Source organism: Papio anubis, chromosome 1, assembly GCF_008728515.1.
Source record: "Papio anubis isolate 15944 chromosome 1, Panubis1.0, whole genome shotgun sequence".
Classification (NCBI taxonomy): Eukaryota; Metazoa; Chordata; class Mammalia; order Primates; family Cercopithecidae; genus Papio; species Papio anubis.
In genome coordinates, this window is record NC_044976.1 from 188,016,681 (window position 1) to 188,041,623 (window position 24,943).

General features: G+C 42.2%; 2 protein-coding genes across 14 annotated transcripts in view; one reads left to right on the plus strand and one right to left on the minus strand.

Annotated features, from left to right (window-relative positions):
- DARS2 (aspartyl-tRNA synthetase 2, mitochondrial) overlaps positions 1–21,627 on the minus strand; it is a 34,665-nt gene extending 13,038 nt beyond the window's left edge. Inside the window, exons 1-11 of one of the 2 annotated variants that reach the window (XM_031658453.1) lie at positions 20,954–21,627; positions 19,881–19,980; positions 18,011–18,077; positions 15,319–15,420; positions 14,443–14,538; positions 13,586–13,709; positions 12,274–12,320; positions 8,835–8,941; positions 7,622–7,691; positions 5,954–6,133; positions 4,520–4,627 (exon numbers count right to left, since the gene is read on the minus strand). In XM_031658453.1, coding sequence (XP_031514313.1) covers positions 4,520–4,627; positions 5,954–6,133; positions 7,622–7,691; positions 8,835–8,941; positions 12,274–12,320; positions 13,586–13,709; positions 14,443–14,538; positions 15,319–15,420; positions 18,011–18,077; positions 19,881–19,980; positions 20,954–21,080 — 1,128 coding nt within the window. In that variant the 5' untranslated portion in view covers positions 21,081–21,627. The remainder of the gene's footprint in view (positions 1–4,519; positions 4,628–5,953; positions 6,134–7,621; positions 7,692–8,834; positions 8,942–12,273; positions 12,321–13,585; positions 13,710–14,442; positions 14,539–15,318; positions 15,421–18,010; positions 18,078–19,880; positions 19,981–20,953) is intronic. The other variant, XM_031658454.1, reaches the window with a different exon arrangement.
- Positions 1–24,943, plus strand: part of CENPL (centromere protein L) — a 73,307-nt gene that overhangs the window by 23,664 nt on the left and 24,700 nt on the right. Inside the window, exons 1-2 of one of the 12 annotated variants that reach the window (XM_031658488.1) lie at positions 21,661–22,162; positions 22,298–22,391. The exons of 5 other annotated variants lie outside the window; for them this stretch is intronic. The gene's annotated coding sequence lies outside the window, so the exon portion shown is untranslated. Of the gene's footprint in view, positions 1–325; positions 362–21,660; positions 22,163–22,297; positions 22,483–24,943 lie in introns of those variants that run through there. 6 more of the 12 variants (XM_031658491.1, XM_031658489.1, XM_031658486.1 and 3 more) reach the window with 6 other exon arrangements.

Consider the following 24,943-nt stretch of genomic DNA (forward strand, 5'->3'; position numbering starts at 1 on the left):
GTTCAAAACCAGCCTGACCAACATGGTGAAACCCCGTCTCTACTAAAAATACCAAAATTAGTTGGGTGTGGTGGCAGATGCCTGTAATCCCAGCTACTTGGGAGGTTGAGGCAGGAGAACCACTTGAATGCAGGAGGCAGAGGCTGCAGTGAGCCGAGACTGTGCCATTGCACTCCAGCCTGGGTAACAAAGTGAGATTCTGCCTCAAAAAAAAAAAAAAAAAAAATCAATTTCTGCTACCAAATGACACATTTTTAAAGCTTGTTACAGTGCTTATTTTTTCCAGTTATGCAACTTTTTTTTTTTTTTTTTTTTTTTGTGATAGAGTCTAGCTCTGTCACCCAGGCTGGAGTACAGTGGCGTGATCTCGGCTCACCGAAAACTTCACCTCCCAGGTTCAAGCGATTCTTCTGCCTCAGCCTCCCAAGTAGCTGGGATTACAGGTGCCCACCACCACGCCCAGCTAATTTTTGTATTTTTAGTAGAGATGGGGTTTCACCATGTTGACCAGGCTGGTCTTGAACTCCTGACGTCATGTGATCTGCCCGCCTTGGCCTCCCAAAGTGCTGGGATTACAGGTGTGAGCCACTGCCCTGGGCGTGCAGCTCTTATTGCAAATAGCTGTGAATGTATTCCACAGAAGACCCTTTATATCTAATATGCAGGATAAATGTTCAACATGAATGTCTACAACTGAATTGTGAAAGAAAACTTTCAGATCAATAAAAGGATTCAGAATTTGATTATTTGAGGTTTCTTAAAATTCTATCTTTTTTGAAATTATCTCAGTGTCTTTCAAATGAGACATTATGGTTATCATGTTACATAACTTGGAAGCGATCCAAACACTTACACAGTTTGATGTTTTGGGGTGTATTCCCCCTCCCTTCGAGAGCATGATGTCTTATCAGATCCCCTATGTGAGAACTTGGAGTCAACTCCCTCTTCCCCCCAGGAATGTTACCTCAAACCTTATCATAATACCCATGTGTGAATTACTGACCTCAACTACTGGACTTCAAAAATACATATAAACTTAAGAGTTCCACAGACACTTTGATAGCACATGCTGTGACGGGATATACTCTGTCAACTGCTTCTCCTACAGCCAAGAGATGGATGACACCGTTAGCCTTGGAGCTAATCTCTGAAGCCTCACCCACCCACACTGGCACTGCCCTCTAGCATCGAGGGACCTTAGGCGTAGTCTATACTGTGGTGGTCAAACCAGCTTCTCCCAAGAACTGCTCATATAAGAGTATACCTCAAACTTTAATTAGACTTTACTTTCCCCAGAGGACTACTTCCATCCTAATAGAGCAAGTGGACTTTAATAATTTTGGAACTCACTCGCTATGTGATTAATGCCCCTCAGCTACTGTTTTCCCTGTGAGGATTGTTCATGTTATTCTCTCTCTTTTTTTTTTTTTTTGAGACGGAGTCTCACTCTGTCGCCAGGCTGGAGTGCAGTGGCGTGATCTAGGATCACTGCAACCTCTGCCTCCAGGGGTCAAGCGATTCTCCTGCCTCAGCATCCCGAGTAGCTGGGACTACAGGTGCCCGCCACCACACCTGGCTGTTTTTATATTTTTAGTACAGACGGGGTTTCATCATATTGGCCAGGCTGCTCTTGATCTCCTGACCTCGTGATCCACCTGTCTCGGCTTCCCAAAGTGCTAGGATTACAGGCGTGAGCCACCGTGCCTGGCTCTTATTCTCTCTCTTTTAAGTATTGTGAACCTAAGAAAATATTTTCTTTGTATGGCAATAAACCATGTGATTTGTAAAATCATATTTTAATCGTCTTATTTCTACCATAAGCCATGCATCATTAACTATATTCATGCGGCATTTAACTAGGTATGGGAGGTATAAGAAGATGAAAACATGATCCACACTCCTGCAGTTCTTATACGTACTTGAGAAAGAACAGACAAACTTGAAATGGTATACATAATAATAGGCAAAATATACTGAGCTTACCTGAACATATTTCTTATGCCTGGACTATAGTATGCACAATAAATTACTCTTTTTATTTTTGAGACAGAGTCTTGCTCTGTCACCCAGGCTGGAGTGCAGTGGTGTGATCTCGTGCTCACTGCAACCTCTGCCTACTGGGCTCAAGTGATTCTACTGCCTCAGCCTCCCAGGTAGCTGAGATTACAGGCACCCACCACAATGCCCAGCTAATTTTTTTATTTTTAGTAGAGACAGGGTTTTGCCTTGGCCTCCCAAAGTGCTGGGATTACAGGCGTGGGCCACCGTGCCCAGCATGACAATAAATTACATTTTACTGGATATGTGAAGTAAATAAAAAGTAATGAGAGGCCAGGCATGGTGGCTCACACCTGTAATCCCAGCACTTTGGGAGTCTGAGACGGGTGGATTACCTCAGGTCAGGAGTTCGAGACCATCGTGGCTAACATGGTGAAACTCCATCTCTACTAAAAATACAAAGAAAACTTAGCCAGGCGTGGTGGCATGTGCCTGTAGTCCCAGCTATTCAGGAGGCTAAGGCAGGAGAATCGCTTGAACCCGGGAGGCGGAGGTTGCAGTGAGCCAAGATCGCAGCGCTGCACTCCAGCCTGGGCGACAGAGCAAGACTCCGTCTAAAAAAAAAAAGAAAGTAATGAGACTGAGTTCTTACTCCGTTCTGAATATACTGCTTACGTATCCAAATGAGTATAGACTTTCAAAATCACAATCTTATTTAAAATATAACTGGAATGCTTCTTATGAAATTACTTTTAAAGCAGATGTACTACCTACAGAAAAGAGGTGTGTACCATTGCTTTAGTCAATGCTTGCTCAGCCCAACCATTCTCTCTCTCCCTTCTACCCCCTCTTCCCCTTCCTTTTTGCTTTTTTAGCTCCATCTCCTTTTATTTCCCTGTTATTAATGCAATTGAGATGAGAACTCTCAGAAGATCAAGAATCAACATGGAATGGCCATGCTGGCACTGATACAGGGCTAAGAGATAGACAGACAACTGAGGCTGCAGACAGAATACTACGTATTATTTTATGCTCACACAGTATCCACAATGAAGTACAGGAGTACTACATAGCATCGTTTATTACTTATTTTAATTTTTTTTTTGAGACAGAGTCTCTCTCTGTCGCCCAGGCTGGAGTGCAGTGGCGCGATCTCCACTCACTGCAAGCTCTGCCTCCGGGTTCACGCCATTCTCCTGCCTCAGCCTCCCGAATAGCTGGGACTACAGGTGCCCGCCACCGCCCCCAGCTATTTTTGGTATTTCTACTAGAGCGGGGTTTCACCATGTTAGCCAGGGTGGTCTCGATCTCCCGACCTCGTGATCCACCCGTCTCGGCCTCCCAAAGTGCTGGGATTACAGGCGTGAGCCACCACGCCCGGCCTATTATTTTTGAGACAGGGTCTTGCTCTGTTATCCAGGTTAGAATTCAGTGGCACAATCATGGCTCACTGCAGCCTTGAACTGTTTGCCTCAAGTGATCCTTCAACCTCAGCCTCCCGAATAGCTGGGACTACAGGTGTGAGCCACCATGCCAGGTAATTTTTGTAGAGACGAGGTCTATGTTCCCCAGTACAGGGGCCTTTGAAAACAGTATGCTGAGAATAGATAGGGCTCAAGGACAGTATCTCCAATTGAACTTTTAATGAACTCCCGTAGGCGCCAAGAAGGCGGGCAGATAAGGAAGAGCATAGAAACAAGGAACTGAGTAGAAGGTTACATCTGGGAAAAGAAAGTTTGTTTTGCATTGCATTCTTTCTGCTGACGTGGGGTTTATGGGGTATAAATAAAGTGAGGCAGAGGCTCTGAGTGCGGCCGCCATGTTCTCTGTGTGTCTTTGTCTTTTGTGTGTTCTTTCATTCTCCACCACCCCCGGCATGGACCCCAACACCCCAGGCTGGTCTTGAACTCCTGAGCTTAAGCAATTCTCCTGCCTTGGCCTCCCACAGTGTTGGCATTATAGGCATGAGCTACTATGCCTGGCTGATAGCACCGTTTAAGCGGGGGAGGGGGGAAGAAAAACACCCTGGGATCTGGAATGTAAACTCACATTCATAAGATTTTATTGTTCTCTACTTATAGTTTTAGAAACGCTTTTTGACTCTGTATAAAAATACCCATTTTTTTTTTTTTTCCCAGAGTTTTGCTCTTGTTGCCCAGGCTGGAGTGCAATGGTGTGATCTCAGCTCACTGCAACCTCCGATTCCCAGGTTCAAGCAACTCTCCTGCCTCAGCCTCCCAAGTAGCTGGGATTACAGGCACCTGCCACCACGCCTGACTAATTTTTTAGTAGAGATGGGGTTTCACCATGTTGGCCAGGCTGGTCTTGAACTCCTGACCTCAAGTGATCCACCCACCTCGGCCTCCCAAAGTGCTAGGATTACAGGCGTGAATCACCACGCCCAGCAAAAATACCTATTTTTATTTGAAAAGAATTGTTCTTTCTGAAGTTTAAATATGACAGTATTGAGCAAAGTTACTTCCAAAGCATACATTCTAGAGAAACACAGAACTTCACTTACTGCTCCTTCAGGGATACATATGGCTTTCACAGTTCCATGGGGCTTACTAAGTACATCTTGAAGAAATCCAATCTCTGTGTTTCTGAACACATCACTGATATCTATAATCTGGAAAATGGGTAACAAAAAGAGATAACTAAATAGGAAGTAATTTTTATCTGAAAACATTTTACAAACAAGATTTTAAAGAAGAGAATAGATCTTGATAATTTAACATTTATAGACTACATTCAAAGAGTGTTTACCATGGGTTAAGCAATATGACCAGTGTTTTACATATACTCATTCATTTAATCTGCATAAAACTATGAGGTTAGCACTCTTTATTATCCCTATTTCATAGATGAAACCAAGACACAGAAATAAGGAACTTGCCCAAGATGGCATAGCTAGTAAGTGGCAGAGTCAGAATTTAACCCAAGCAGTCTGATTTAAGAACCAGATTAAGATTCCAGGCTTGGTGCAGAGGCTCACGCTATAATCTCAGCACTTTGGGAGGCTGAGGTGGGCAGATCACCTGAGGTCAGGAGGTCAGTCTGGCCAACATGGCAAAACCCCATCTCTACTAAAAATACAAAAATTAGCCAGTGTGGTGGTACGCACCTGTAGTCCCAGCTACTTGGGAGGCTGAGGCAGGAGAATCACTTGAACCCAGGAGGTGGAAGTTGCAGTGAGCCAAGATCTCACCACTGCACTCCAGCCTGGGCAACAGCGCGAGACTCCATCTCAAAAATAATAAAAAAAGAACCACTATTCCATATTACAAACGAAGGAACAAGAAGTAGTTGAGTTGGCAGCTATAAGTTGGTAGTTATGACTTTTTGTGTATTGTATTTTTTTCATTCTAAGAATTGAGCACTGACTATTCACAGACCAGGCAGGACTCAATTTCTAAAGAACGTGCACTGAGAACTGAGATATAGAAATGTCACCGGCATTATGGGGATCAAGGGATATTGCTCTTTAAGAGCAAACAAGTAGAGGTCTGGTAATGAAACTGTTCTATATAAATTCTACCCCTGCCTTAAATACTTACAGATATTAATAATTTGAATAAACATTGTCATATGTTTGAGATTTTTATGGACCAAGGAAACTTAGTAACTCCTTGGCTTTAAAAAAAACGGAAAAGGAAAGAATAGTTATTTTTTCTTTCAAGTTACCATTCATATCCATATAATCAGTAACTTGCAAGTAATAAAAACTTTATAGCAAGAATGTTGCTCTTGGAAATGGATCTTGGAACATGATAGATAGAAAGCACTGTATTGCTAACATGCTATTATTCTCTCTTGCTCTAGCTCTGTAACAACAAAGGTAACAAGGTCACAAAAATATCCTCTAACAGTGTGTAACACTTGTCAATTTCAAAGTGGTTTAAAAAGACTGCAGGATTATTTGGGGACAGAGTCCTAGAAAAGTGAAGATAAGTACCTTCATTCCAAAGCGAGTGTCGGGTTTATCAGTTCCATAGGTGGCCAGCGCCTCAGTAAAAGTCACAGTGGGAAAAGGAACAACCACAGGATCTTTGTCATTGGGCCAGGAATATTGGAGCAAACCCTCAATTAAACTCTGGATCCCAGTCTGGTCTACAAAAGACATCTCTATGTCAATCTGAAACCAAAGTAACATATGGAAACTAATTTAGCCACAGTATATACACGTTTATGTATTTTTCTGCTTTCAAGTTACTATAGAATTTTGCACATAAATAATACATGCAGAGAGTATAAATATTATTGTACATCTCTTTTATGTCAGACACTGTGCTAATGGCCTTACATACATTAACTTGTTTAGTTCTCACAACTATTGCATGGCTGAAGCCTCAGAGAACTAAGTTACTTATTTGCGTATGTGCGATTAGTAAGCAGCAAAGCTACATCTGATCCCAGGTCTGTCCAACTCCAAAGCTCATAATTTTTTCACTTCAACACATGATTAAAATGCTATTGGCCAGGTATGGTGGCTCACGCCTGTAAACCCAGCACTTTGGGAGGCCGAGGCAGGCGGATCACGAGGTCAGGAGATCGAGACCATCCTGGCCAACATGGTGAAACCCTGTCTCTAATAAAAACACAAAAAATTAGCCGGACATGGTGGCACACACCTGTAGTCCCAGCTACTTGGGAGGCTGAGGCAGTTGAATTGCTTGAACCCGGGAGGTAGAGGCTGAAGTGAGCCAAGATTGTGCCACTGCACTCCAGCCTGGGAGACAGAGCAAGACTCTGTCTCAAAAAAAATAAAAAAAAATAAAATAAAATAAAATAAAATAAAATAAAATAAAATGCTATTATACAGAAAGCCAATCATAATAGCTTTGGTAAGTCCACATATTAGATTAAAATATCAATATATAAAATTATTCGTTCTTAATATATAAGAGATTTGTTTTAAGGATTTTATCATGAACACTAGAACATGACTTAAGGACTTTATCATGAACATTAGAACACTTTAGGAATTTCTGGCATTCCTTAGTTGCTGACCACATTCTTTATGAAAAGGACATATGCTCGCTTTGGCAGCACATATACTAAAATTGGAATGACAGTGTGGCCCCTGTGCTATCCAAGGAAAGAAAAAAAATTTTAAAAAGGACACATGCAATGGATAAAAAAACTGAATAGTTTCTCAACTGCAGGTGAGTTTAATTAACTATCTGATGGATAAAATGTAATGAGAAGTAAAGTATTAATACTGCACTGGTCTTGAAAATACTATTTTAGGCTGGGCGCGGTGGCTCACGCCTGTAATTCCAGCACTTTGGGAGGCCAAGGAGGGTGGATCACAAGGTCAGGAGATAGACATCATCCTGGTGAATATGGTGAAACCCCGTCTCTACTAAAAATATAAAAAATTAGCCAGGCATGGCGGTGTGCGCCTGTAATCCCAGCTACTCAGGAGGCTGAGGCAGGAGGATGGTATGAACCCAGGAGGCAGAGCTTGCAGTGGGCTGAGATTACGCAACTGCACTCCAGCCTAGGTGACAGAGCAAGACTCTGTCTCAAAACAAACAAACAAACAAACAAAACAACAAAAAAACCTATTTTCAAAATAGTAAGCCTGACTTTTAAGAAACAAGTGAATATAACTTTGTACCTGAGTAAATTCAGGCTGTCTGTCTGGTCTTGAACCTTCATCTCGATAACATCGGGCAACCTGAAAATATCTACAATTAAGAAATAGCATTAATTGAGTCATGATTCTAGGAAGACATATACACTTTTTCCCAAAAGTTTAAGGCAATGCAAGTTATAAAACAATGATACTTAAAAAATGTAAGAAGGGCCGGCCATGGTGGCTCATGCCTGTAATCCCAGCACTTTGGGAGGCCGAGGCGGGCAGACTGCAATGTCAGGCATTCACAACCAGCCTGGCCAACATGGTGAAACGCTGTCTCTACTAAAAATACAAAAATTAGCCGGGCGCGGTGGTGTGCACCTGTAATCTTAGATACTCGGGAGGCGAAGGCAGGAGAATCACTTCAACCTGGGAGGCAGAGGTTGCAGTGAGCCAAGATCGCGCCATTGCGCTCCAGCTTGGGTGACAGAGCAAGACTCTGTCTCAAAAAAAAAAAAAAAAGTAAGAAATACTTTTATTTTTTATGACACTTTAATAGAATTAGATATACAGCTGACCTATGAGAAGTTGTTCTATATATTGTTTTCAAAATAAACACTGGCATCTCTGGATGTTCGAACATTAGACTGGCATGCAAATCAGTCCATGCCAGTTCTTTTTATTAAAACATTTTTTTTAGTCCATGCTTCTTCATATATACTCTTTTGCTTTGACCAAAGTGAAATACTTACTGTACCATGGATACACATGAGACTTTCTGTGCTATGCCATTCCAACTCTCATCTTCAACTGCTGAAATGTAGCTCTGTCCTCAAAGGTCTAGCTCACAAAGTTTTCTAAATTTCCTCAAACAATATAATTTTAAAGCTCCTAATACCTAATTTGCAAATCTCAATACATTTACATTTGGTTTATATCACAGTTGGTTTTATTCATTATCCTATTCTGGCTTACTAGCCTTAACACCTTGAGAGCAGAACCTATTCTTTTTGTTGTTGTTGTTTAAATCCCCTCTCACATCTACTAGCACAGAGCTTTGTATGTGGTAGCCACCCAATAAACCTTTAATAAAGGATTATTACGAATTATGAGGGTATTTTATAAGTATTCTCCAAACTCTCAAAAATTTTCTATCCTTCTCTTGAGAACAGAGAGGATTTTGTGTTTCCTTTTTTCCCTTTGTTTTTCTCTTTTCCTTCTCTGACAACTGCTACCATTAAAAAAAGCTCACCTGTCTAAACCGCCAACCATCAAAAGTTGCTTAAACTGTTGAGGACTCTGAGGGAGAGAATAAAACTTTCCAGGTTCCCTGGATGGTACTAAAAACTCTTTGGCACCCTTTCAGAGAGAGAGAGAGAGAGAGAGAAGACAGATTATTAAAAAACAAAAACAAACCCAAGGTATAACTGACTAGTAGAAGCTGTTACTTCAGTTTATCATTGAATGACTAAAGAACAAAGTTCCTACAATGACAGAGATAATTTCCCACTTATCTTTGAGTCCCTAAAAAGACTTGCACATAATAGGCTTTAAACACCATTATATATTGTAGGTGTTAAGTTTATACTTGTGGAATTGAATTTCCAATTCTGTTACTAGATGAATGAATTTTGTGTATCATTTCCTATCCAAGTAATTCCTAATTGCATTTCCAAATTAAACTGTAGCTTTATAATTTCATAGACTGTATAAATCGAGTAAATATTAATGTTTAGAAATGTCATTTTTTTTGAGACAGAGTCTTGCTCTTGTCGCCCAGGCTGGAGTGCAATGGCACAATCTTGGCTCGCTGCAACCTCCGCCTCCCGGGTTGAAGTGATTCTCCTGCCTCAGCCTCCCAAGTAGCTGTGATTACAGGCATCTGCCACCACCACACCCCGCTAATTTTTGTATTTTTAGTAGAGACAGGGTTTTGCCATGTTGGCCAGACTGGTCTTGAACTCCTGACCTCGTGATCTGCCCACCTTGGCCTCCCAAAGTGCTGGGATTACAGGTGTGAGCCACTGCCCCTGGCCAGAAATGTCCATTTTTATTTATTAAAAAGAATTTCTTTTTGAGAGAGAGTCTTGCTCTGTCACCTAGGTTGGAGTGCAGTGGTACAATCTGGGCTCACTGCAAACTCCGCCTTCTGGATTCAAGTGATTCTCCTGCCTCGGCCTCTCGAGTAGCTGGGATTACAGGTTCCTGCCACTGCACCTGGCTTTTTTTTTTTTGAATTGTTGTCTCACTCTGTCTCCCAGGCTGGAGTGCAATGGCATGATCTTGGCTCATTGCAACCTCCACTTCCTGGGTTCAAGCGATTCTCCTATCTCGGCCTCCTAAGTATTTGGGACTACAGGTGCCTGCCACCACGCCTGGCTAAATTTTTTTTTGTACTTTCAGTAGAGACGGGGTTTCACCATGTTGGTCAGGCAGGTCTTGAACTCCTGATCTCAGGTGATCCACCCACTTCAGCCTCCCAAAGTACTGGGATTACAGGCATGAGCCACAGTGCCCGGCCTAATTTTTGTACTTTTAGTAGAGACGAGGTTTCACCATGTTGGCCATGGTTGGCCAGGCTGGTCTCTAATTCCTGACCTCAGGATCTGCCCGCCTCGGCCTCCCAGAGTGCTGAGATTATAGGTGTGAGCCACTGCGCCTGGCCGAAAAATGTCAATTTTTAATATATGAGAGACTTATTCTGTAATTTTTTTTCCTCTTCCATTTTTTTTTTTTCTTTAAAGAGAAAGGGTCTTGTTGCCCAAGCTGGTCTTGGACTCCTAGAATCAAGTCATCCTTCTTGCTTCAGCCTCCCAAAGTACTAAGACTACATGTATGAGCCACTGCGTCTGGCCAAGAGATTTGTTCTTTTTTTTTTTTTTTTTTTTTTTTGAGGCGGAGTCTCGCTCTGTCGCCCAGGCTGGAGTGCAGTGGCGCGATCTCGGCTCACTGCAAGCTCCGCCTCCCGGGTTTACGCCATTCTCCTGCCTCAGCCTCCCGAGTAGCTGGGACTACAGGCGCCGCCACCACGCCCGGCTAATTTTTTGTATTTTTAGTAGAGACGAGGTTTCACTGTGTTAGCCAGGATGGTCTCGATCTCCTGACCTCGTGATCCGCCCGTCTCGGCCTCCCAAAGTGCTGGGATTACAGGCTTGAGCCACCGCGCCCGGCCGAGATTTGTTCTTAAAGAACCAATTCATTGGCTGGGCGTGGTGGCACACACCTGTAATCCCAGCACTTTGGGAGGCCGAGGCAGGTGGATCACCTGAGGTCAGGATTTTGAGACCAGCCTGGCCAACATGGCGAAACCCTGTCTCTACTAAAAAAATACAAAAATTGGCCAGGCACGATGGCTCATGCCTGTAATCTCAGCATTTTGGGAGGCCGAGGCGGATGGATCATGAGGTCAGGAGATTGAAACCATCCTGGCTAACATGGTGAAACCCCATCTCTACTAAAAAATACAAAAAATTAGCCGGGCATGGTGGTGGGCACCTGTAGTCCCAGCTACACAGGAGGCTGAGGCAAGAGAATGGCATGAACCTGGGAGGCACAGCTTGCAGTGAGCTGAGATCGCGCCACTGCGCTCCAGCCTGGGCAACAGAGCGAGACTCTGTCTAAAAAAAAAAAAAAAGAAAAAATACAAAAATTAACAGGGCATGGTGGCACACACCTGTAGTCCCAGCTCCTTGGAGGCTGAGGCAGGAGAATCGCTTGAATCTAGTAGGCGGATTCAAGTGACAGAATGCTTTTTTTGGGGGGAGGGGGGACGGAGTCTTGCTCTGTCACCCAGACTGGAGTGCAGAGGCACAGTCTCGGCTCACTGCAAGCTCCGCCTCCTGGGTTCACGCCATTCTCCTGCCTCAGCCTCCTGAGTAGCTGGGACTACAGGCGCCCGCCACCACACCCGGCTAATTTTTTGTATTTTTTAGTCGAGACGGGGTTTCACCGTGTTAGCCAGGGTGGTCTCGATCTCCTGACCTCGTGATCCTCCCGCCTCAGCCTCCCAAAGTGCTGGGATTACAGGCGTGAGCCACTGCGCCCGGCCTGACAGAATGCTGACAGAACGAGACTCTGTCTTAAAACAAACAAACAAACAAACAATTTGTTAATGATTTACATCTTTAAACCTCAAACAAGACCGGGCAAGGTGGCTCACACCTGTAAACCCAGCACTTTGGGAGGCCGAGGTGGGTGGATCATTTCAGGTCAGGTGTTTGAGACCAGCCTGGCTAACATGGTGAAACTCTGTCTCTACTAAAAACACAAAAGTTAGCCGGGCATGGTGGTGCCTGCCTGTAATCCCAGCTACTCAGGAGGCTGAGCCATGAGAATCGCTTGAATCCAGTAGGCAGAGGTTGCAGTGAGCTGAGATCATGCCACTGCACTCCAGCCTGGATGATGGAGTGAGACTCTGTCTCAAAAAAAAAAACCAAAAAAACAAACCCCAAAACAAACCAAAAAACAAACAAACAAAAAAATTCAAAGGAAAGAATACTTACGTGGAATAAAATGATTCTGACTCAAAATACCCAAATAATTTTCTCAATTCTTCAGAAAAACCTAGTTAATATGACCATCCTGAGGCAGTAAATAAAATAAAAGTGGACCAAGTGAATATAAAGGCAAAGTGGTCTAGCTTTATAACTAATAGGACATATTTAATAGACTGATTGAAGGAATATACATACCCCTGGGGTCCTCTTAAACAATGTAGGGGTTTCTATATCCACAAACCCTAAAAAGAGAGAAACATTATCACTTAGTAGATAGGAATGTGAAATTTGTCATATATGATGTCCACAATATAGTACAACAAATCTGAGGCTTCCCTTTAATTAAGAATTTTAGCTGAAATAAGCTACCAAGTCTACTGGTGCTGGTTTCTACAAATCTAAGAAGGAAGCTGAAGATTTTCATAAATACTATTCTGTTCATAAAGCATACTGTCCACATAAAATAATTCTAAATATTTAATGGATTCTTGTCTACTGAACTATTCTGATTTTTAAAATGTTCTATTAGTGTAGAAATAATACAAATGTAGCAGAAAAAGTCCAGGACTGAATGAGATGTCTAGTTTAATTCACATGACATTTTGAGCTCCCAATAAATGATGTATGCACATGATAAAGAATTAAGAAAACTGGCTGGGTATCGTGATTCATGCCTGTAATCTCAGCACTTTGGGATGGCTAGTGGGAGGATTGCTTAAACTCAGAAGTTTGAGACCAGCCTGGGCAACATAATGAGATCCTGTCTCTACAAAAAATTTTTAAAAGTTGGCTGGAGGCCGGGTGCGGTGGCTCACACCTGTAATTCCAGCACTTTGGGAGGTGGATCACGAGGGACAGGAGATGGAGACCCTCCTGGCTAACACGGTGAAACCCCATCTCTACTAAAAATATAAAAAATTAGCCAGGCATGGTGGCAGGTGCCTGTAGTCCCAGCTACTTGGGAGGCTGAGGCAGGAGAATGGCGTGAACCTGGGAGGCGGAGCTTGCAGTGAGCCGAGACCATGCGACTGCACTCCAGCCTGGGTGACAGACCAAGACTCCGTCTCAAAAAAAAAAAAAAAAAAAAAAATTGGCTGGGTATGGTGATGCTTGTCTGTGGTCCTAGCTACTTGGGAAGGTGTGGCGGGAGGATCACTTGAGCCTAAAAGGTTGAGGTTGCAGTGAGTTGTGGTCATGCCACTGCCCTTTAGACAGAGCAAAACTCTGTCTCAAAAGAAAAAAAGAAAAGAAATATTATAGAAAAAGCCAAAGGGCTGTCCTGCCTTTGATAATGATGGGAAATACTATCATACATTAATCAATGTAATAGCCACTATCATCTTTAAAATAATGTTAACTTTTCTTCAAAAACTATATAACACATTGAGTGAATTCCAGACTTCTGGCAACATCTGACCTGATGCTAAGGAAAATATACAACAAAACTGCTGAATAAAATAGAAGAGATGCTAAAAAGCTCCAAAGAGCGTCCAGGCATTTCTCTTACCATGCAGATTGCAGAGATATTCCCGCATCTTCATGACCATCTGGGACCTCAGTCGCAGGTTATATTGCATTTGGAAACTACGCAAATCTAAGTAGCGATACTGCAACCGAAGAGCCTCTGTTTTCTAAAGAAATTGAAAGGTTTTTATATTTAAATATTTTTCAATATTAGAAAGGTATTATCTTTAGAAATAGAGTTTGAATTTTCAAAAACTTTAGCTCTGTCTTTAGTTTCTATCATCAAGTAGCCCACTGTATGCTGTTAATTCCTACAACTTCTAAGTTTGTCAGTAGTGCAGATTTTACATTTTTTTACTATTCATTATTATTAATATCACTCTTCACTGACTGGAATTTGCCTACTTGACTAAAAAGTAGCTCCATCAACCCCTTAAACTTTGACAAAGAACACTCTAAATTATAGTAATCCTACTTATATTTATATGCTTGGGAAGTCAAGAGTTGCTCTAAGCACACATTTTATCACTTAATAGGTACAGGATCCCCTGTCCCATTTGGCCATTTCTAAGCTAGACATAATTTCCTTTCAAATGTTAAACAATAGCAACAAAAAACCTGAATAATATAACACCTCAAGTTTTAAAGAGAGAATCACATTTTAATCTGTCGGAAAAAACAGTCTAGGTATTTAGGGACTGCAACAGTTTATTGAACTGTCACTATTTCAGAACAGTTTGTCAAGAGGTTGTACAACTAAGTGAACACTTCATGATGTGTCTACAATAAAATGTTTAATTTTGTACAAGTTCAAGTTTTCTTTAAAAAAACTCTGAAAATACTTGTCTAGTCATCAACATTTTCTAGATACTCTATTTTATTAATAACAGAGGATGGTACCTTCATGAAGTCCTTAATTTCAAAGGGCAGCTTCTTGCAGGCATTCAGAAGTTCAGCTGTTTTAACTTTGATTTCAATCTCACCTGTTGGCATTTTCTTGGAGAGTGAGAAAGGAAGTGTTTTAAAAATTACTCATTAGGATATATACAAAATACACATTTGTAGAACATATGCATTTATTTACATATGGAAAATGTGCAAAGTCCTTCTAGTGTATAGTGTATAGTATAAAGCATACGTGTCTGTGCATGATTTTGACATTCTTATGCATATCTGTGGCTGATGTGTTCAGACATCAACAAATGTCATGGCATATCCTTGCAGTTTGATACTTGGGAGGCTGAGACAGGAGGATCACTTAAGCCCAGGAGTTCAAGAGCAGCCTGGGCAATACTGCAAGACCCCTGTCTCCAAAGAAAAAAAGGGTGGGGCATGATGGCTCATGCCTGTAATCCTGGCACTTTGGGAGGCTGAGATGGGCAGATCATGAGGTCAAGAGATGGAGACCATCCTGGCCAACATGGTGAAAGCCTCTCTTTACTAAAAATACAAAAATTAGCTGGGCATGGTGGCACGCACCTGTAGTCCCAGCTACTGGGGAGGCTGAGGCAGGAGAATCGCTTGAACCCAGGAGGCAGAGGTTGCAGTGAGCCGAGACTGTGCCACTGTACTCCAGTCTGGCGACAGAGCAAGACTTAGCATGCATATTTACATAGATGTGTGTGTTTATAGTCAAGATTTTGAAATTTGTCAGTTCATTTGTAGAATTTATTCAACTTTAGTGCCTAACGTCCAGTCATGTGTTGCCAGAATGCGTACACAGACAGTGCAAATGCATACAACAAAAATTACACAGTTATCTTCGAAACTACTTACTGGATTCTCCTGTCCTGCAGGACGGGAAATGACTGTACCAGACACTTGCACCACAGATTCCACAGGGGCTTCACATAAAATCTTCCTCACAGAGGCTGCCGACTACAGAACAAGGGGGAAAAGAGTTCTGAGAAACAAATGAACTTACAGGAATCTTCAGTAATTGTAAGTCTATGGTTTTAAAAACGTTAATAGTCACAGCTTAATTACCATACAGGCTGGGACTGCTCCTTAATGACTTTATTACCAAATTTAGTAAAAATTGCATCCCCATTTTGACTCTATATAATACAGCAAGTAAAGCTACTAGTTAAGAGCTTTAAAAAAACTTTCCTTAAAGGAAAATAAGGATAAGAGTGACTATTATTAGTGTAAACAAGTCCCAGATACTTGAAAAGCAATTGTCTCCAGGGTTAGTCTTAGGGACAGTGAAATCCAAAGCAATAATGAGTCAAAGTCAGAGGAGTTCTCCAGGGTTAGCTATACTCATCTCTGGATGTTGATCCCTAAAAGATAATTCACTGCTCTTTATTTATTTCAAAACTTAAGAGCTGAATAATTAATATTTTTCTTAGGCATACAAGCATTAGTAAAAATTACAATAGAAACCAACTTTGCCCAGTAAGTGTGATAGAAGTTCCTTATTTTATCTAATTCTTTTTTTTTTTTTTTTTTTTTTTTTTGAGACGGAGTCTCGCGCTGTGTCACCCAGGCTGGAGTGCAGTGGCGCGATCTCGGCTCACTGCAAGCTCCGCCTCCCAGGTTCACGCCATTCTCCTGCCTCAGCCTCCGAGTAGCTGGGACTACAGGCGCCCGCCACCACGCCCGGCTAGTTTTTTGTATTTTTAGTAGAGACGGGGTTTCACCATGTTAGCCCGGATGGTCTCGATCTCCTGACCTCGCGATCCACCCGCCTCGGCCTCCCAAAGTGCTGGGATTACAGGCTTGAGCCACCGCGCCCGGCCATTTTATCTAATTCTTTAATTTTAATTTTTTTTTTTTTTTGGACACAGGGTATCACTCTGGTTGCTGAGGCTGGAGTGCAGTGGTGTGATTTTGGCTCACTTCAGCCTCAACCTCCTGGGCTCAGGAGATTCTCCCAATTCAGCCTCCCAAGTAGCTGGGATTATAGGCACACGCCACCATGCCCAGCTAATTTTTTGTATTATTATTATTGTTTTTGAGATGGAGTCTTGCTTTGTCGCCCACGCTGGAGTAGAGTGGCCGCAATCTTGGCCCACTGCAACCTCTGCCTCCTGGGTTCAAGTAATTCTCCTGCCTCAGCCTCCTGAGTAGCTGGGGTTACAGGCGTCCACGACCACACCTGGCTAAATTTTTGTATTTTTAGTAGAGACAGGGTTTCACCATGTTGGTCAGGCTGGTCTTGGACTCCTGACTTTGACATACACCTGCCTCAGCCTCCCAAAAGTGCTGGGATTACAGGCATGAGCCACCGCGTCGGGCCAATTTTTTGTATTTTTAGTAGAGATGAGGTTTTACTCTGTTGCCCAGGCTGGTCTCAACTCCTATACTCAATCTGCTGGCCTCGGCCTCCCAGAGCGCTGAGATTACAGGTGTGAGCCACCACCCCGGCCTTGAATTTTTTAACTAAAAAAATTGTTTTTTCATAATATCACCCTGTCATATTGTATCTAATTTCAATGGTAATTAAATTAAATACTTTTTGAGCAGTTAGTACCTTCACATGGCTTCAAATTCAAAGGGTACAAAAAGATACAGTGAAAAGTTTCCCCCCATCCTTGTTTTCAAGGCCCTCAGTTCCTTCCCCCAGTAGCACCCAGTGTTACCAGATACTTAGGTATCCTTCCAGAGACATTTCATAACATATATACAAGCAAATACACACACACACACACACACACACACACACACACACAAACTGAGTGTATATTCTGCCTCCTTCCCCTGGTTTTTATACAGAAGACAGCACTAGAGTGCTGGAGTTTAATAGCTGCTCTTCTGTGTACTCAAGAATACCGGTTCTTCACTTAACAGTATTCCTTGGATTTTTTTTTGCTATTAGAATAGAACTTCTTCATTCTTTTTTGTATGGCTGAGCAGACTATCTTATTGTAAGAATATACATTATTTTTTAAGCCAGTCTCTCATTGGAGGACATCTGGGTGGTTCCCAATTTTTTCTATTAAAAAGAATCCTGAAATGAATATCCTTGTACATATGCCATTTTGTATCTGTATAAGTCTAGATATAAGATAATTTACCAGAAGTGAAATTAATGGCTCAAAGGATATATGCATTTATAGTTTTGATATTGCCAAATTGCTCCCCCTTCAGCTAGTGCCAATTTGTATTCCCTCCAGGAATTGAGCACCTGCTTTCCCAAACACAGTGTGTTGTCAATCTAATGTGTTAAAAATGACAATTACATGCAGTTTTAATTCACATTTCTCTACCTATGAGTGAGGCTGGGCATATCATTATGTCTACAAGCCATTTATATATTTTTTTCCTCTAAAGTTTTTGTTCATATCCTAGGTTCATAATTCTACTGGGTCACTGGTCTTTTTGCCATGTCTTAACATTGCTTATGATATTTTTCAGTTTTCATTAACAATAAACTTCTGAATTTAAAAATTCATCTAACTACTTAGCTTACCCTAGCCACAGCATCAAAGAGGCTTTTAGATAATAACAGGAAATTTTCTATTACCTCATCCTGGGGAATGACAACTTGAACAAGCCCATGGAAATCTCTTAGGACCAAGAATGTGTTTTGCCTGATTAATGGGAGGGGGAAGAAAAAGGAACATTTTAAGATAAAATCTCTAAGTCCAAAGTTTAAGCAGACAAAATAAGAAACAAAAATCCATGCAATTTTTCATGTTTCTTTTTTATGATAATTACAATTTTTCATGTTTCTTTTGTATGATAATTATGTATTTTCTTTACATTCATACAGTTATCTATGTAGCTCATTGATGAAAAAATATTTTTTATTTCAGTTTCAATTTTTATTGTTTACTTATCTGAAAATTAATCTTATACAGATGGCTTATTAATGAAAAATTATTATAGATGAACAATTAAAAAAATTTTTATTGGCTTAAGCCCTTATAAGAAAATTTTATTAAATTTGGAAACTTTGCACATAGTAAAATCCAAAGATAATATTTTAGCATAATGGAAACATCTGATGGATCATTTTTGAAATACGGCAATATAAAGTCTTTTTCTAAAAAAAGATACAATCTAAAATTTTCTGGAAGAGTTCCAACTACTAATTTAATACCTCTATGAATCATTAAAAGGTCCTAGAAATGCCAACCTCTATTTCTCATAGTGTCCTCAGCACCAGAAACAGGTACAGAAACCCTCTTCAGATTTGGGTTCAGGAAACAAAGTCACTACACTTACGGGAAAACTATCCACCTACTTGGGACAAACTCCTTTTTTTTTTTTTTTTTTTTCAACCTGAGACGGAGTCTTGTTCTGTCGCCCAGGCTGGAGTGCAGTGGCACGATCTCAGCTCACTGCAACCTCTGCTTCCTGGGTTCAAGCAATTCTCCTGCCTCAGCCTCCTGAGTAGCTAGGATTACAGACGTGCGCCACCCCGCCTGGCTAATTTTTTTGTGTTTTTAGTAGAGATGGGGTTTCATCATGTTGGCCGGGCTGGTCTCGAACTCCTAACCCCGTGATCCGCCCGCCTCGGCCTCCCAAAGTGCTGGGATTACAGGCTTAGGCGCCAGGCTGGGACATATTCTTTAAGAAGGTCATTGGCCGGGCGCGGTGGCTCAAGCCTGTAATCCCAGCACTTTGGGAGGCCGAGACGGGCGGATCACGAGGTCAGGAGATCGAGACCATCCTGGCTAACACGGTGAAACCCCGTCTCTACTAAAAAATACAAAAAACTAGCCGGGCGAGGTGGCGGGCGCCTGTAGTCCCAGCTACTCGGGAGGCTGAGGCAGGAGAATGGCGTAAACCCGGGAGGCGGAGCTTGCAGTGAGCTGAGATCCGGCCACTGCACTCCAGCCTGGGCGACAGAGCTAGACTCCATCTCAAAAAAAAAAAAAAAAAAAAGAAGGTCATATAACCTATGTATTTTGGATCTCTTCCATGTGAATTAATGTACTATTCAGGAATGTTCTGGAATAGAGAGATGAACAACAACAAAAAATGGGCTCTGATCTTAAAGAATCACTGTTTCTGGGCTTGTTCTCTACCTAAATGGAATAAAACGAGCTTTCTCCCCCATGCTATTGGAATTTAACAGCTGGTTTATAGGAGGCTGGCCCATTTTTAATTACTGGTCATAGGAACTCTTCAGTCTTAGTGAGCCCAGTATCATTTCAGTCCATTTGGTGGATCAAGCTTCATTGTTATACCCTTCAACAGATGTTACTGGTACCTACTGAGAATGACACTTGGGCCTTTCAAAACAAAGTTGAAAATTCAGTAAATTCTTAAACCTGCAGGAGTTGCAAAACGTTTTATTCTTCGGACTGGTTGTAAATTAGTAAAGGTTTAGAATTGCCCTGGGAAAACCACCACCATGCATTCTTAGACTGTCTTCCTCAACTTACCTTCGGTACTGAATCCATCCACACAAGGTGACTTCTTGGCCTAAGTGAGACGAACGCAACTCTCCACATGTGTTGGTCCGGACAGCAAAGCTACTGAATTCTGTTTTTTTTTTTTAAAAAAAGAAAAGAAACTTTAAAAGGCAAGATTAAAAATACATCACTTGCAGGTTGCTTAACAATAAAAATTCTCAAAATACATCTAAGGTATGTCAGGGAAACAGGTCATTCACTAGTAAATTTACCTGCAAATGTGTCAAAAGCCAAGTGAATAACCGTAAATTTCTGTCTTGTGTTAGGAAATCAAAATTTTTTTGATCTTCTAGTATTTGCATTTACCTAAAATCCTAATTACCCAATTCTTAATACTGCACATTTCTTCCCCAAATGAAATAGGATTTTAGAAACTGTAGAAATGGATGGTGCACGAACTATTTAGTTTTAATATGAATCTACTGTTTAACAGCCACTTGTACACTAGAAAACACTATTATATTCTGTGAAAAATGATTTTTTTTTTCCTTTTTTTTGAGACGGAGTCTCGCTTTGTCGCCCAGGCTGGAGTGCAGTGGCGCGATCTCAGTTCACTGCAAGCTCCGCCTCCCGGGTTCACGCCATTCTCCTGCCTCTGCCTCCCCAGTAGCTGGGACTACAGGCGCCTGCCACCACGCCCGGCTAATGGTTTTTTTTTTTTTTTTTTTTGGTATTATTAGTAGAGACGGGTTTCACTGTGTTAGCCAGGATGGTCTCGATCTCCTGACCTCATGATCCGCCCGCCTCGGCCTCCCAAAGTGCTGGGATTACAGGCGTGAGCCACTGCGCCTGGCCGAAAAAGGATTTTTTAAGGTATCAACCAAAAGCAGAGTATTCTATATATTACGTGGTTACCTTTTTGTGGTCTTTCTAAAAACTCAGGGAAAAAATCTGCCTTATAATGAATGAAAAGAGTGAATGATCTGCTTCTACACATAAGGCTATCCAGTTAAGAATGGGGGAAAATATGGAATAAAAGCTCTCTGGTCGTAGATAACAGGTTGAAGTACTGTTCACAGGACAGATCTCTTCGCTATTTTCACCTGGATTTCTCCTCTGTGAACTCTGCACCAGACTTCTGTAGAGAGAACCCCAGATCGGTTGGGTGGTCCTTCGGATGGGTCTGGATAAACCCCTGTACAGCTGACTTAACCAAGAAGGGAAGGACATGTTGGAGCCACACGATGGCGAAAAACAATCACGAATCCCACGCTGCCGGTAGTTAAAAGCTTTGGAAATACACAGAAATCTCTTAAAATTCCAGGAGTTCCCACTCTCTTCTCGAATATTTAAGTCCTCCGCACAACATTCGAGTACACGTGTCTAGAAACAAGACAAATCTCCAAGGTCTCTGGGGTGCTTGATGGGGTGGAGATAAGGGAAAGACCTTTCCCCGAGTCTTAAAGCATCAGTCTGCACTTCTACTCAACAAGTCTGCAACCAAAAGTGACGAAGAGAGAGCGACTCCACGTAGCGGCGCCAGCCGCGAGCCCGACAACCAGAGGCGGTCACTAGGCATACGCCCTACCCTTCTTTCCACGCTTCCCGAGAGGCTCCTGCGGCCAGAACCGGAAAACAAGGAGTAACAGTCGCGTTTCAAATCTCGCAGACCTGCTGGCCGATCTCGAGTCTTCTGAAAGAGGAAGGCGAGCAAAGCCAAAATCCTCCCAGAGTCCGAACCCAAACACAGATCGCCGTGGGGGTCCAAGCGCCCTTCAACTCCGCCCTCTAGTGCCCAAGATTACGGGGAAGGAATTCAACGAATCAGTGGTGAGGTGCCGCCGCCATGCTTACGACGGGCGGAAATTTGAGAGAAAGCTTCCCACCAGTAGGGAAACGGACGAGCAACCGAGCACGGTTGGAAAGGTTGACGATAGCGGTTAAGTGGCTCGGCCTTGCCCTCAGTTAAAATGGCAATTTTAGTTGCTTCACTGATACGGAATCGGCGAGGCGCTAAGGAGGCTTCCTGCGTGGAGCCGCAGAGCGAGTCGGGAAACGATTTTAAACTGAAGAGGCGGCGGAGGACCGAATTGCCTTTTCACAGCGGCGTGATTTCAGAGCTGGGCTGGTCTCTGGCAGGCTCAGCTGAAGAGGGACGGGTTGGGACGCACTGTCCTTTTGCCCTTCCCCCTTCGCCAGCAGAAGCTGACTCGGCAGGAGCGAGGGTCGCAGAGCTGGGTGAGCGGAAATGTCCCTCCCAGAGTGAAGTCGCAGGGCCCGCCCCGCGTCTGAGGGAGTGGAGGTCTTCCTGGGTGCGTTTGTGTCTCTTGTGAACCCACTTGTGGTGGAGCGAGAGGGAATTTGGGAGGGCCAGGGGTTAGTCTGGCCTCTCTCTTAGCTGTCATTTTGGCGGGTTTTTTTTTTTCTTTCTTTCTTTTTTTCTTCAGGGGATTTCAGTCTCGACATAGTTTTGGAGCCGGACTTTTGAAGAATGATTGGTGAATCCGGAATGGGTGACAGCGTCATCACGGCATTTTATTGGTAAAAATGCTTTGTATTGGTTCCGGACCTGCTTTAACTTTGTATTTGCCCTGCTGTGTGGTCATTATCTTCACAATACTTGTGTGTTGAGGTGTGTTTAAGCACTACGTGCATAATACCCGACTAAGTATTGGCGTTAGGGCGGTTGGATTTAGGTATTGGTGGCAATGTAGAAAAGTGATCAAGTCAGACCCCCTTCACGGACTAACCACAAGAGAAACAACAAAGCTTTACTTGTGTGCTGTGAACTACAACTGCAAGTGGAATTGTCAAGAGAACTAGCTCTGCCAAGCTCTGGAAAACTTCTGAGGAGATGGCACATGGAAAATGGATAAGATTTGCTCAGACAAACGGGAGTAGAGAAGTATTTTTAATTGTCGATAAGGTGAATAAAAAGGCAGGGAGAATAGTAGAGAGATCATCTGTCTAGACTAGGGGGTGCATGTGTGGCTATACGGCTGTGATTTAACCTTTTAAAGAATTGTCTACTGGAACTTTCTTCACTCCCACCTCCCCTCATCCCCCAATGTTGTATACAAAACCTTAGAGGAAGTGTATGCAGAATGTTGGATTTTGGAAAGGCTACTTCGGGTAAGAACTGAAGTAGTAGAAAATGAACCTGGATAGGATCAGATAATAAGATCAAATACAGTAGTGCCTTGAAAACCAGACAGGAATTCTGATTCGACTTCATATAGCTGTATGGGAACTGTTATGGGATCTCAAGCAAGGTAATGATAAAAGTGGTGACAATGAAAGACATGATGGATTAGGGAAAGGGGCTAAGATTGGGAACAAGATAAGTAGCTATAACTGAGAATGAGAGTGAAGCCCACATCTAAGAGGACAAGTGTATATCTTTTTAAGAAATATGTCAGAGGCCAGGTGTGGTGGCTTGTGCCTGTAATCCCAGCGCTTTGGGAGGCCAAGGCAGGCAGATCATCTGAGGTCAGGAGTTCAAGACCAGCCTGGCTAACATGGTGAAACCCCATCTCTACCAAAAAATACAAAAATTAGCCAGGCATGGTGGTGCACGCCTGTAGTCCCAGCTACTTGGAGTCTGAGGCAGGAGAATCACTTGAACCTGGGAGTTGGAGGTTGCAGTGAGCCAAGATCGCACCACTGCACTGCAGCCTGGGAGACAGAGTGAGACTCTGTCTTAAAAAAAAAAAAAAAAGAAATATGTCAGAATTTGATGATAAAGTTAACAAAGTAACAAAGTTAACTTTTTAGATGTAAAGGTGATGTTGAAGGAAGAGTAAAAGATGATGAAAGTATTTTTTTAGTGGGGAAAGAAAACAGAAGAATGGAATTATTACTGAGCAAAACAGAGTACAGTAGTTGGCAAAGAAAGATTGAATGAGATGTGAAGTGATGATTAGTTTTGAACTTAATGAGTCTGACAACATGAAAGTTTAACATCTTATAGGAAGTTGGAAATGCAGGACTGGGTTGCAGCTGTAATGGTCTGAAGGTAGAGATTTAGGAGTCATAGAGAATGATTATTTTCCTATGTAGAATGAATGATTTTCAGAGTCTGGGACCACCTATTATTGGAACATGAGGGGAAAAAAGAATCAGTAAAGAAATTGGAACTATAAAAAGTAAGGAGGAGAAAAGCCCCTAAAAAATGGAGTGTCAGGAAACAAGGTCCCAGAAAGTTTAGAGGAGGAAGGATGAACAAACTTAATGAACAAAGTATTTGGCCATGGTTTTGGCAAAAATAATGATCTTCAAAAGTGCAGTTTCTTTATAGTGATAGATGGAAAAAAGAGATTGCTGAAGATTTCTAGTAAAGTATTTATTAGTAACTGGAGGCAATAGGTGTAGACCACATTTCCAGGAGATTGGTCTCAGAAGGAATGAGAGGAATTGGATTTAAACACAAATTTTTAATGTTAGAAATACTAGAATATACTTGGCAATGAAAGAAAAGGATCCTGTATAGGAGTGATTAAAGATAATAGAGAAGTGAAGTACAGCCTGGTGTGGCAGTGCATGCCTGTAGTCCCAGCTACTCAAGAGGCTGAGGTAGGAGGATCGCTTGAGCCCAGGAGGTTGAGGCTGCACTGGTATCGGGCCACTGCACTCCAGCCTGGACAACAGAGTGAGACCCTGTCTCAAAAAAAAAAAAAAAATTGAAGTACACAAAGGAGATGGTGTCCAGGGGAGATACAAGTAAGAGGACCTTTTTGCTTCTGATTGGAAGGAAGAGTATTGGGACAGTAATATATTGATTCAAGGTATATTTATAACATCTTGATTGTTGTGCTGGGCAAAATTACACATTCTTGAGTGTGAGATGAGAAGGTAAAGTAAATATAACTCATTTGCTAATCTTTAATTCATAGATTGGGCTATTTTATTTTACTTTAACATTAAATACTCAACGGACATATTTTTTCAAAACCATCCCTCTTAGTGCTGATAGTGTTTTTCTCATCTCATTTATTGCTAGACTTTTTAAAGTCACGTAGACTTTAAAATCTTTTTGGAATTCATAGCATTTCTCTTTTAAGGAGTCAAATTCAGCAGGGCTTATATTGCCTCAT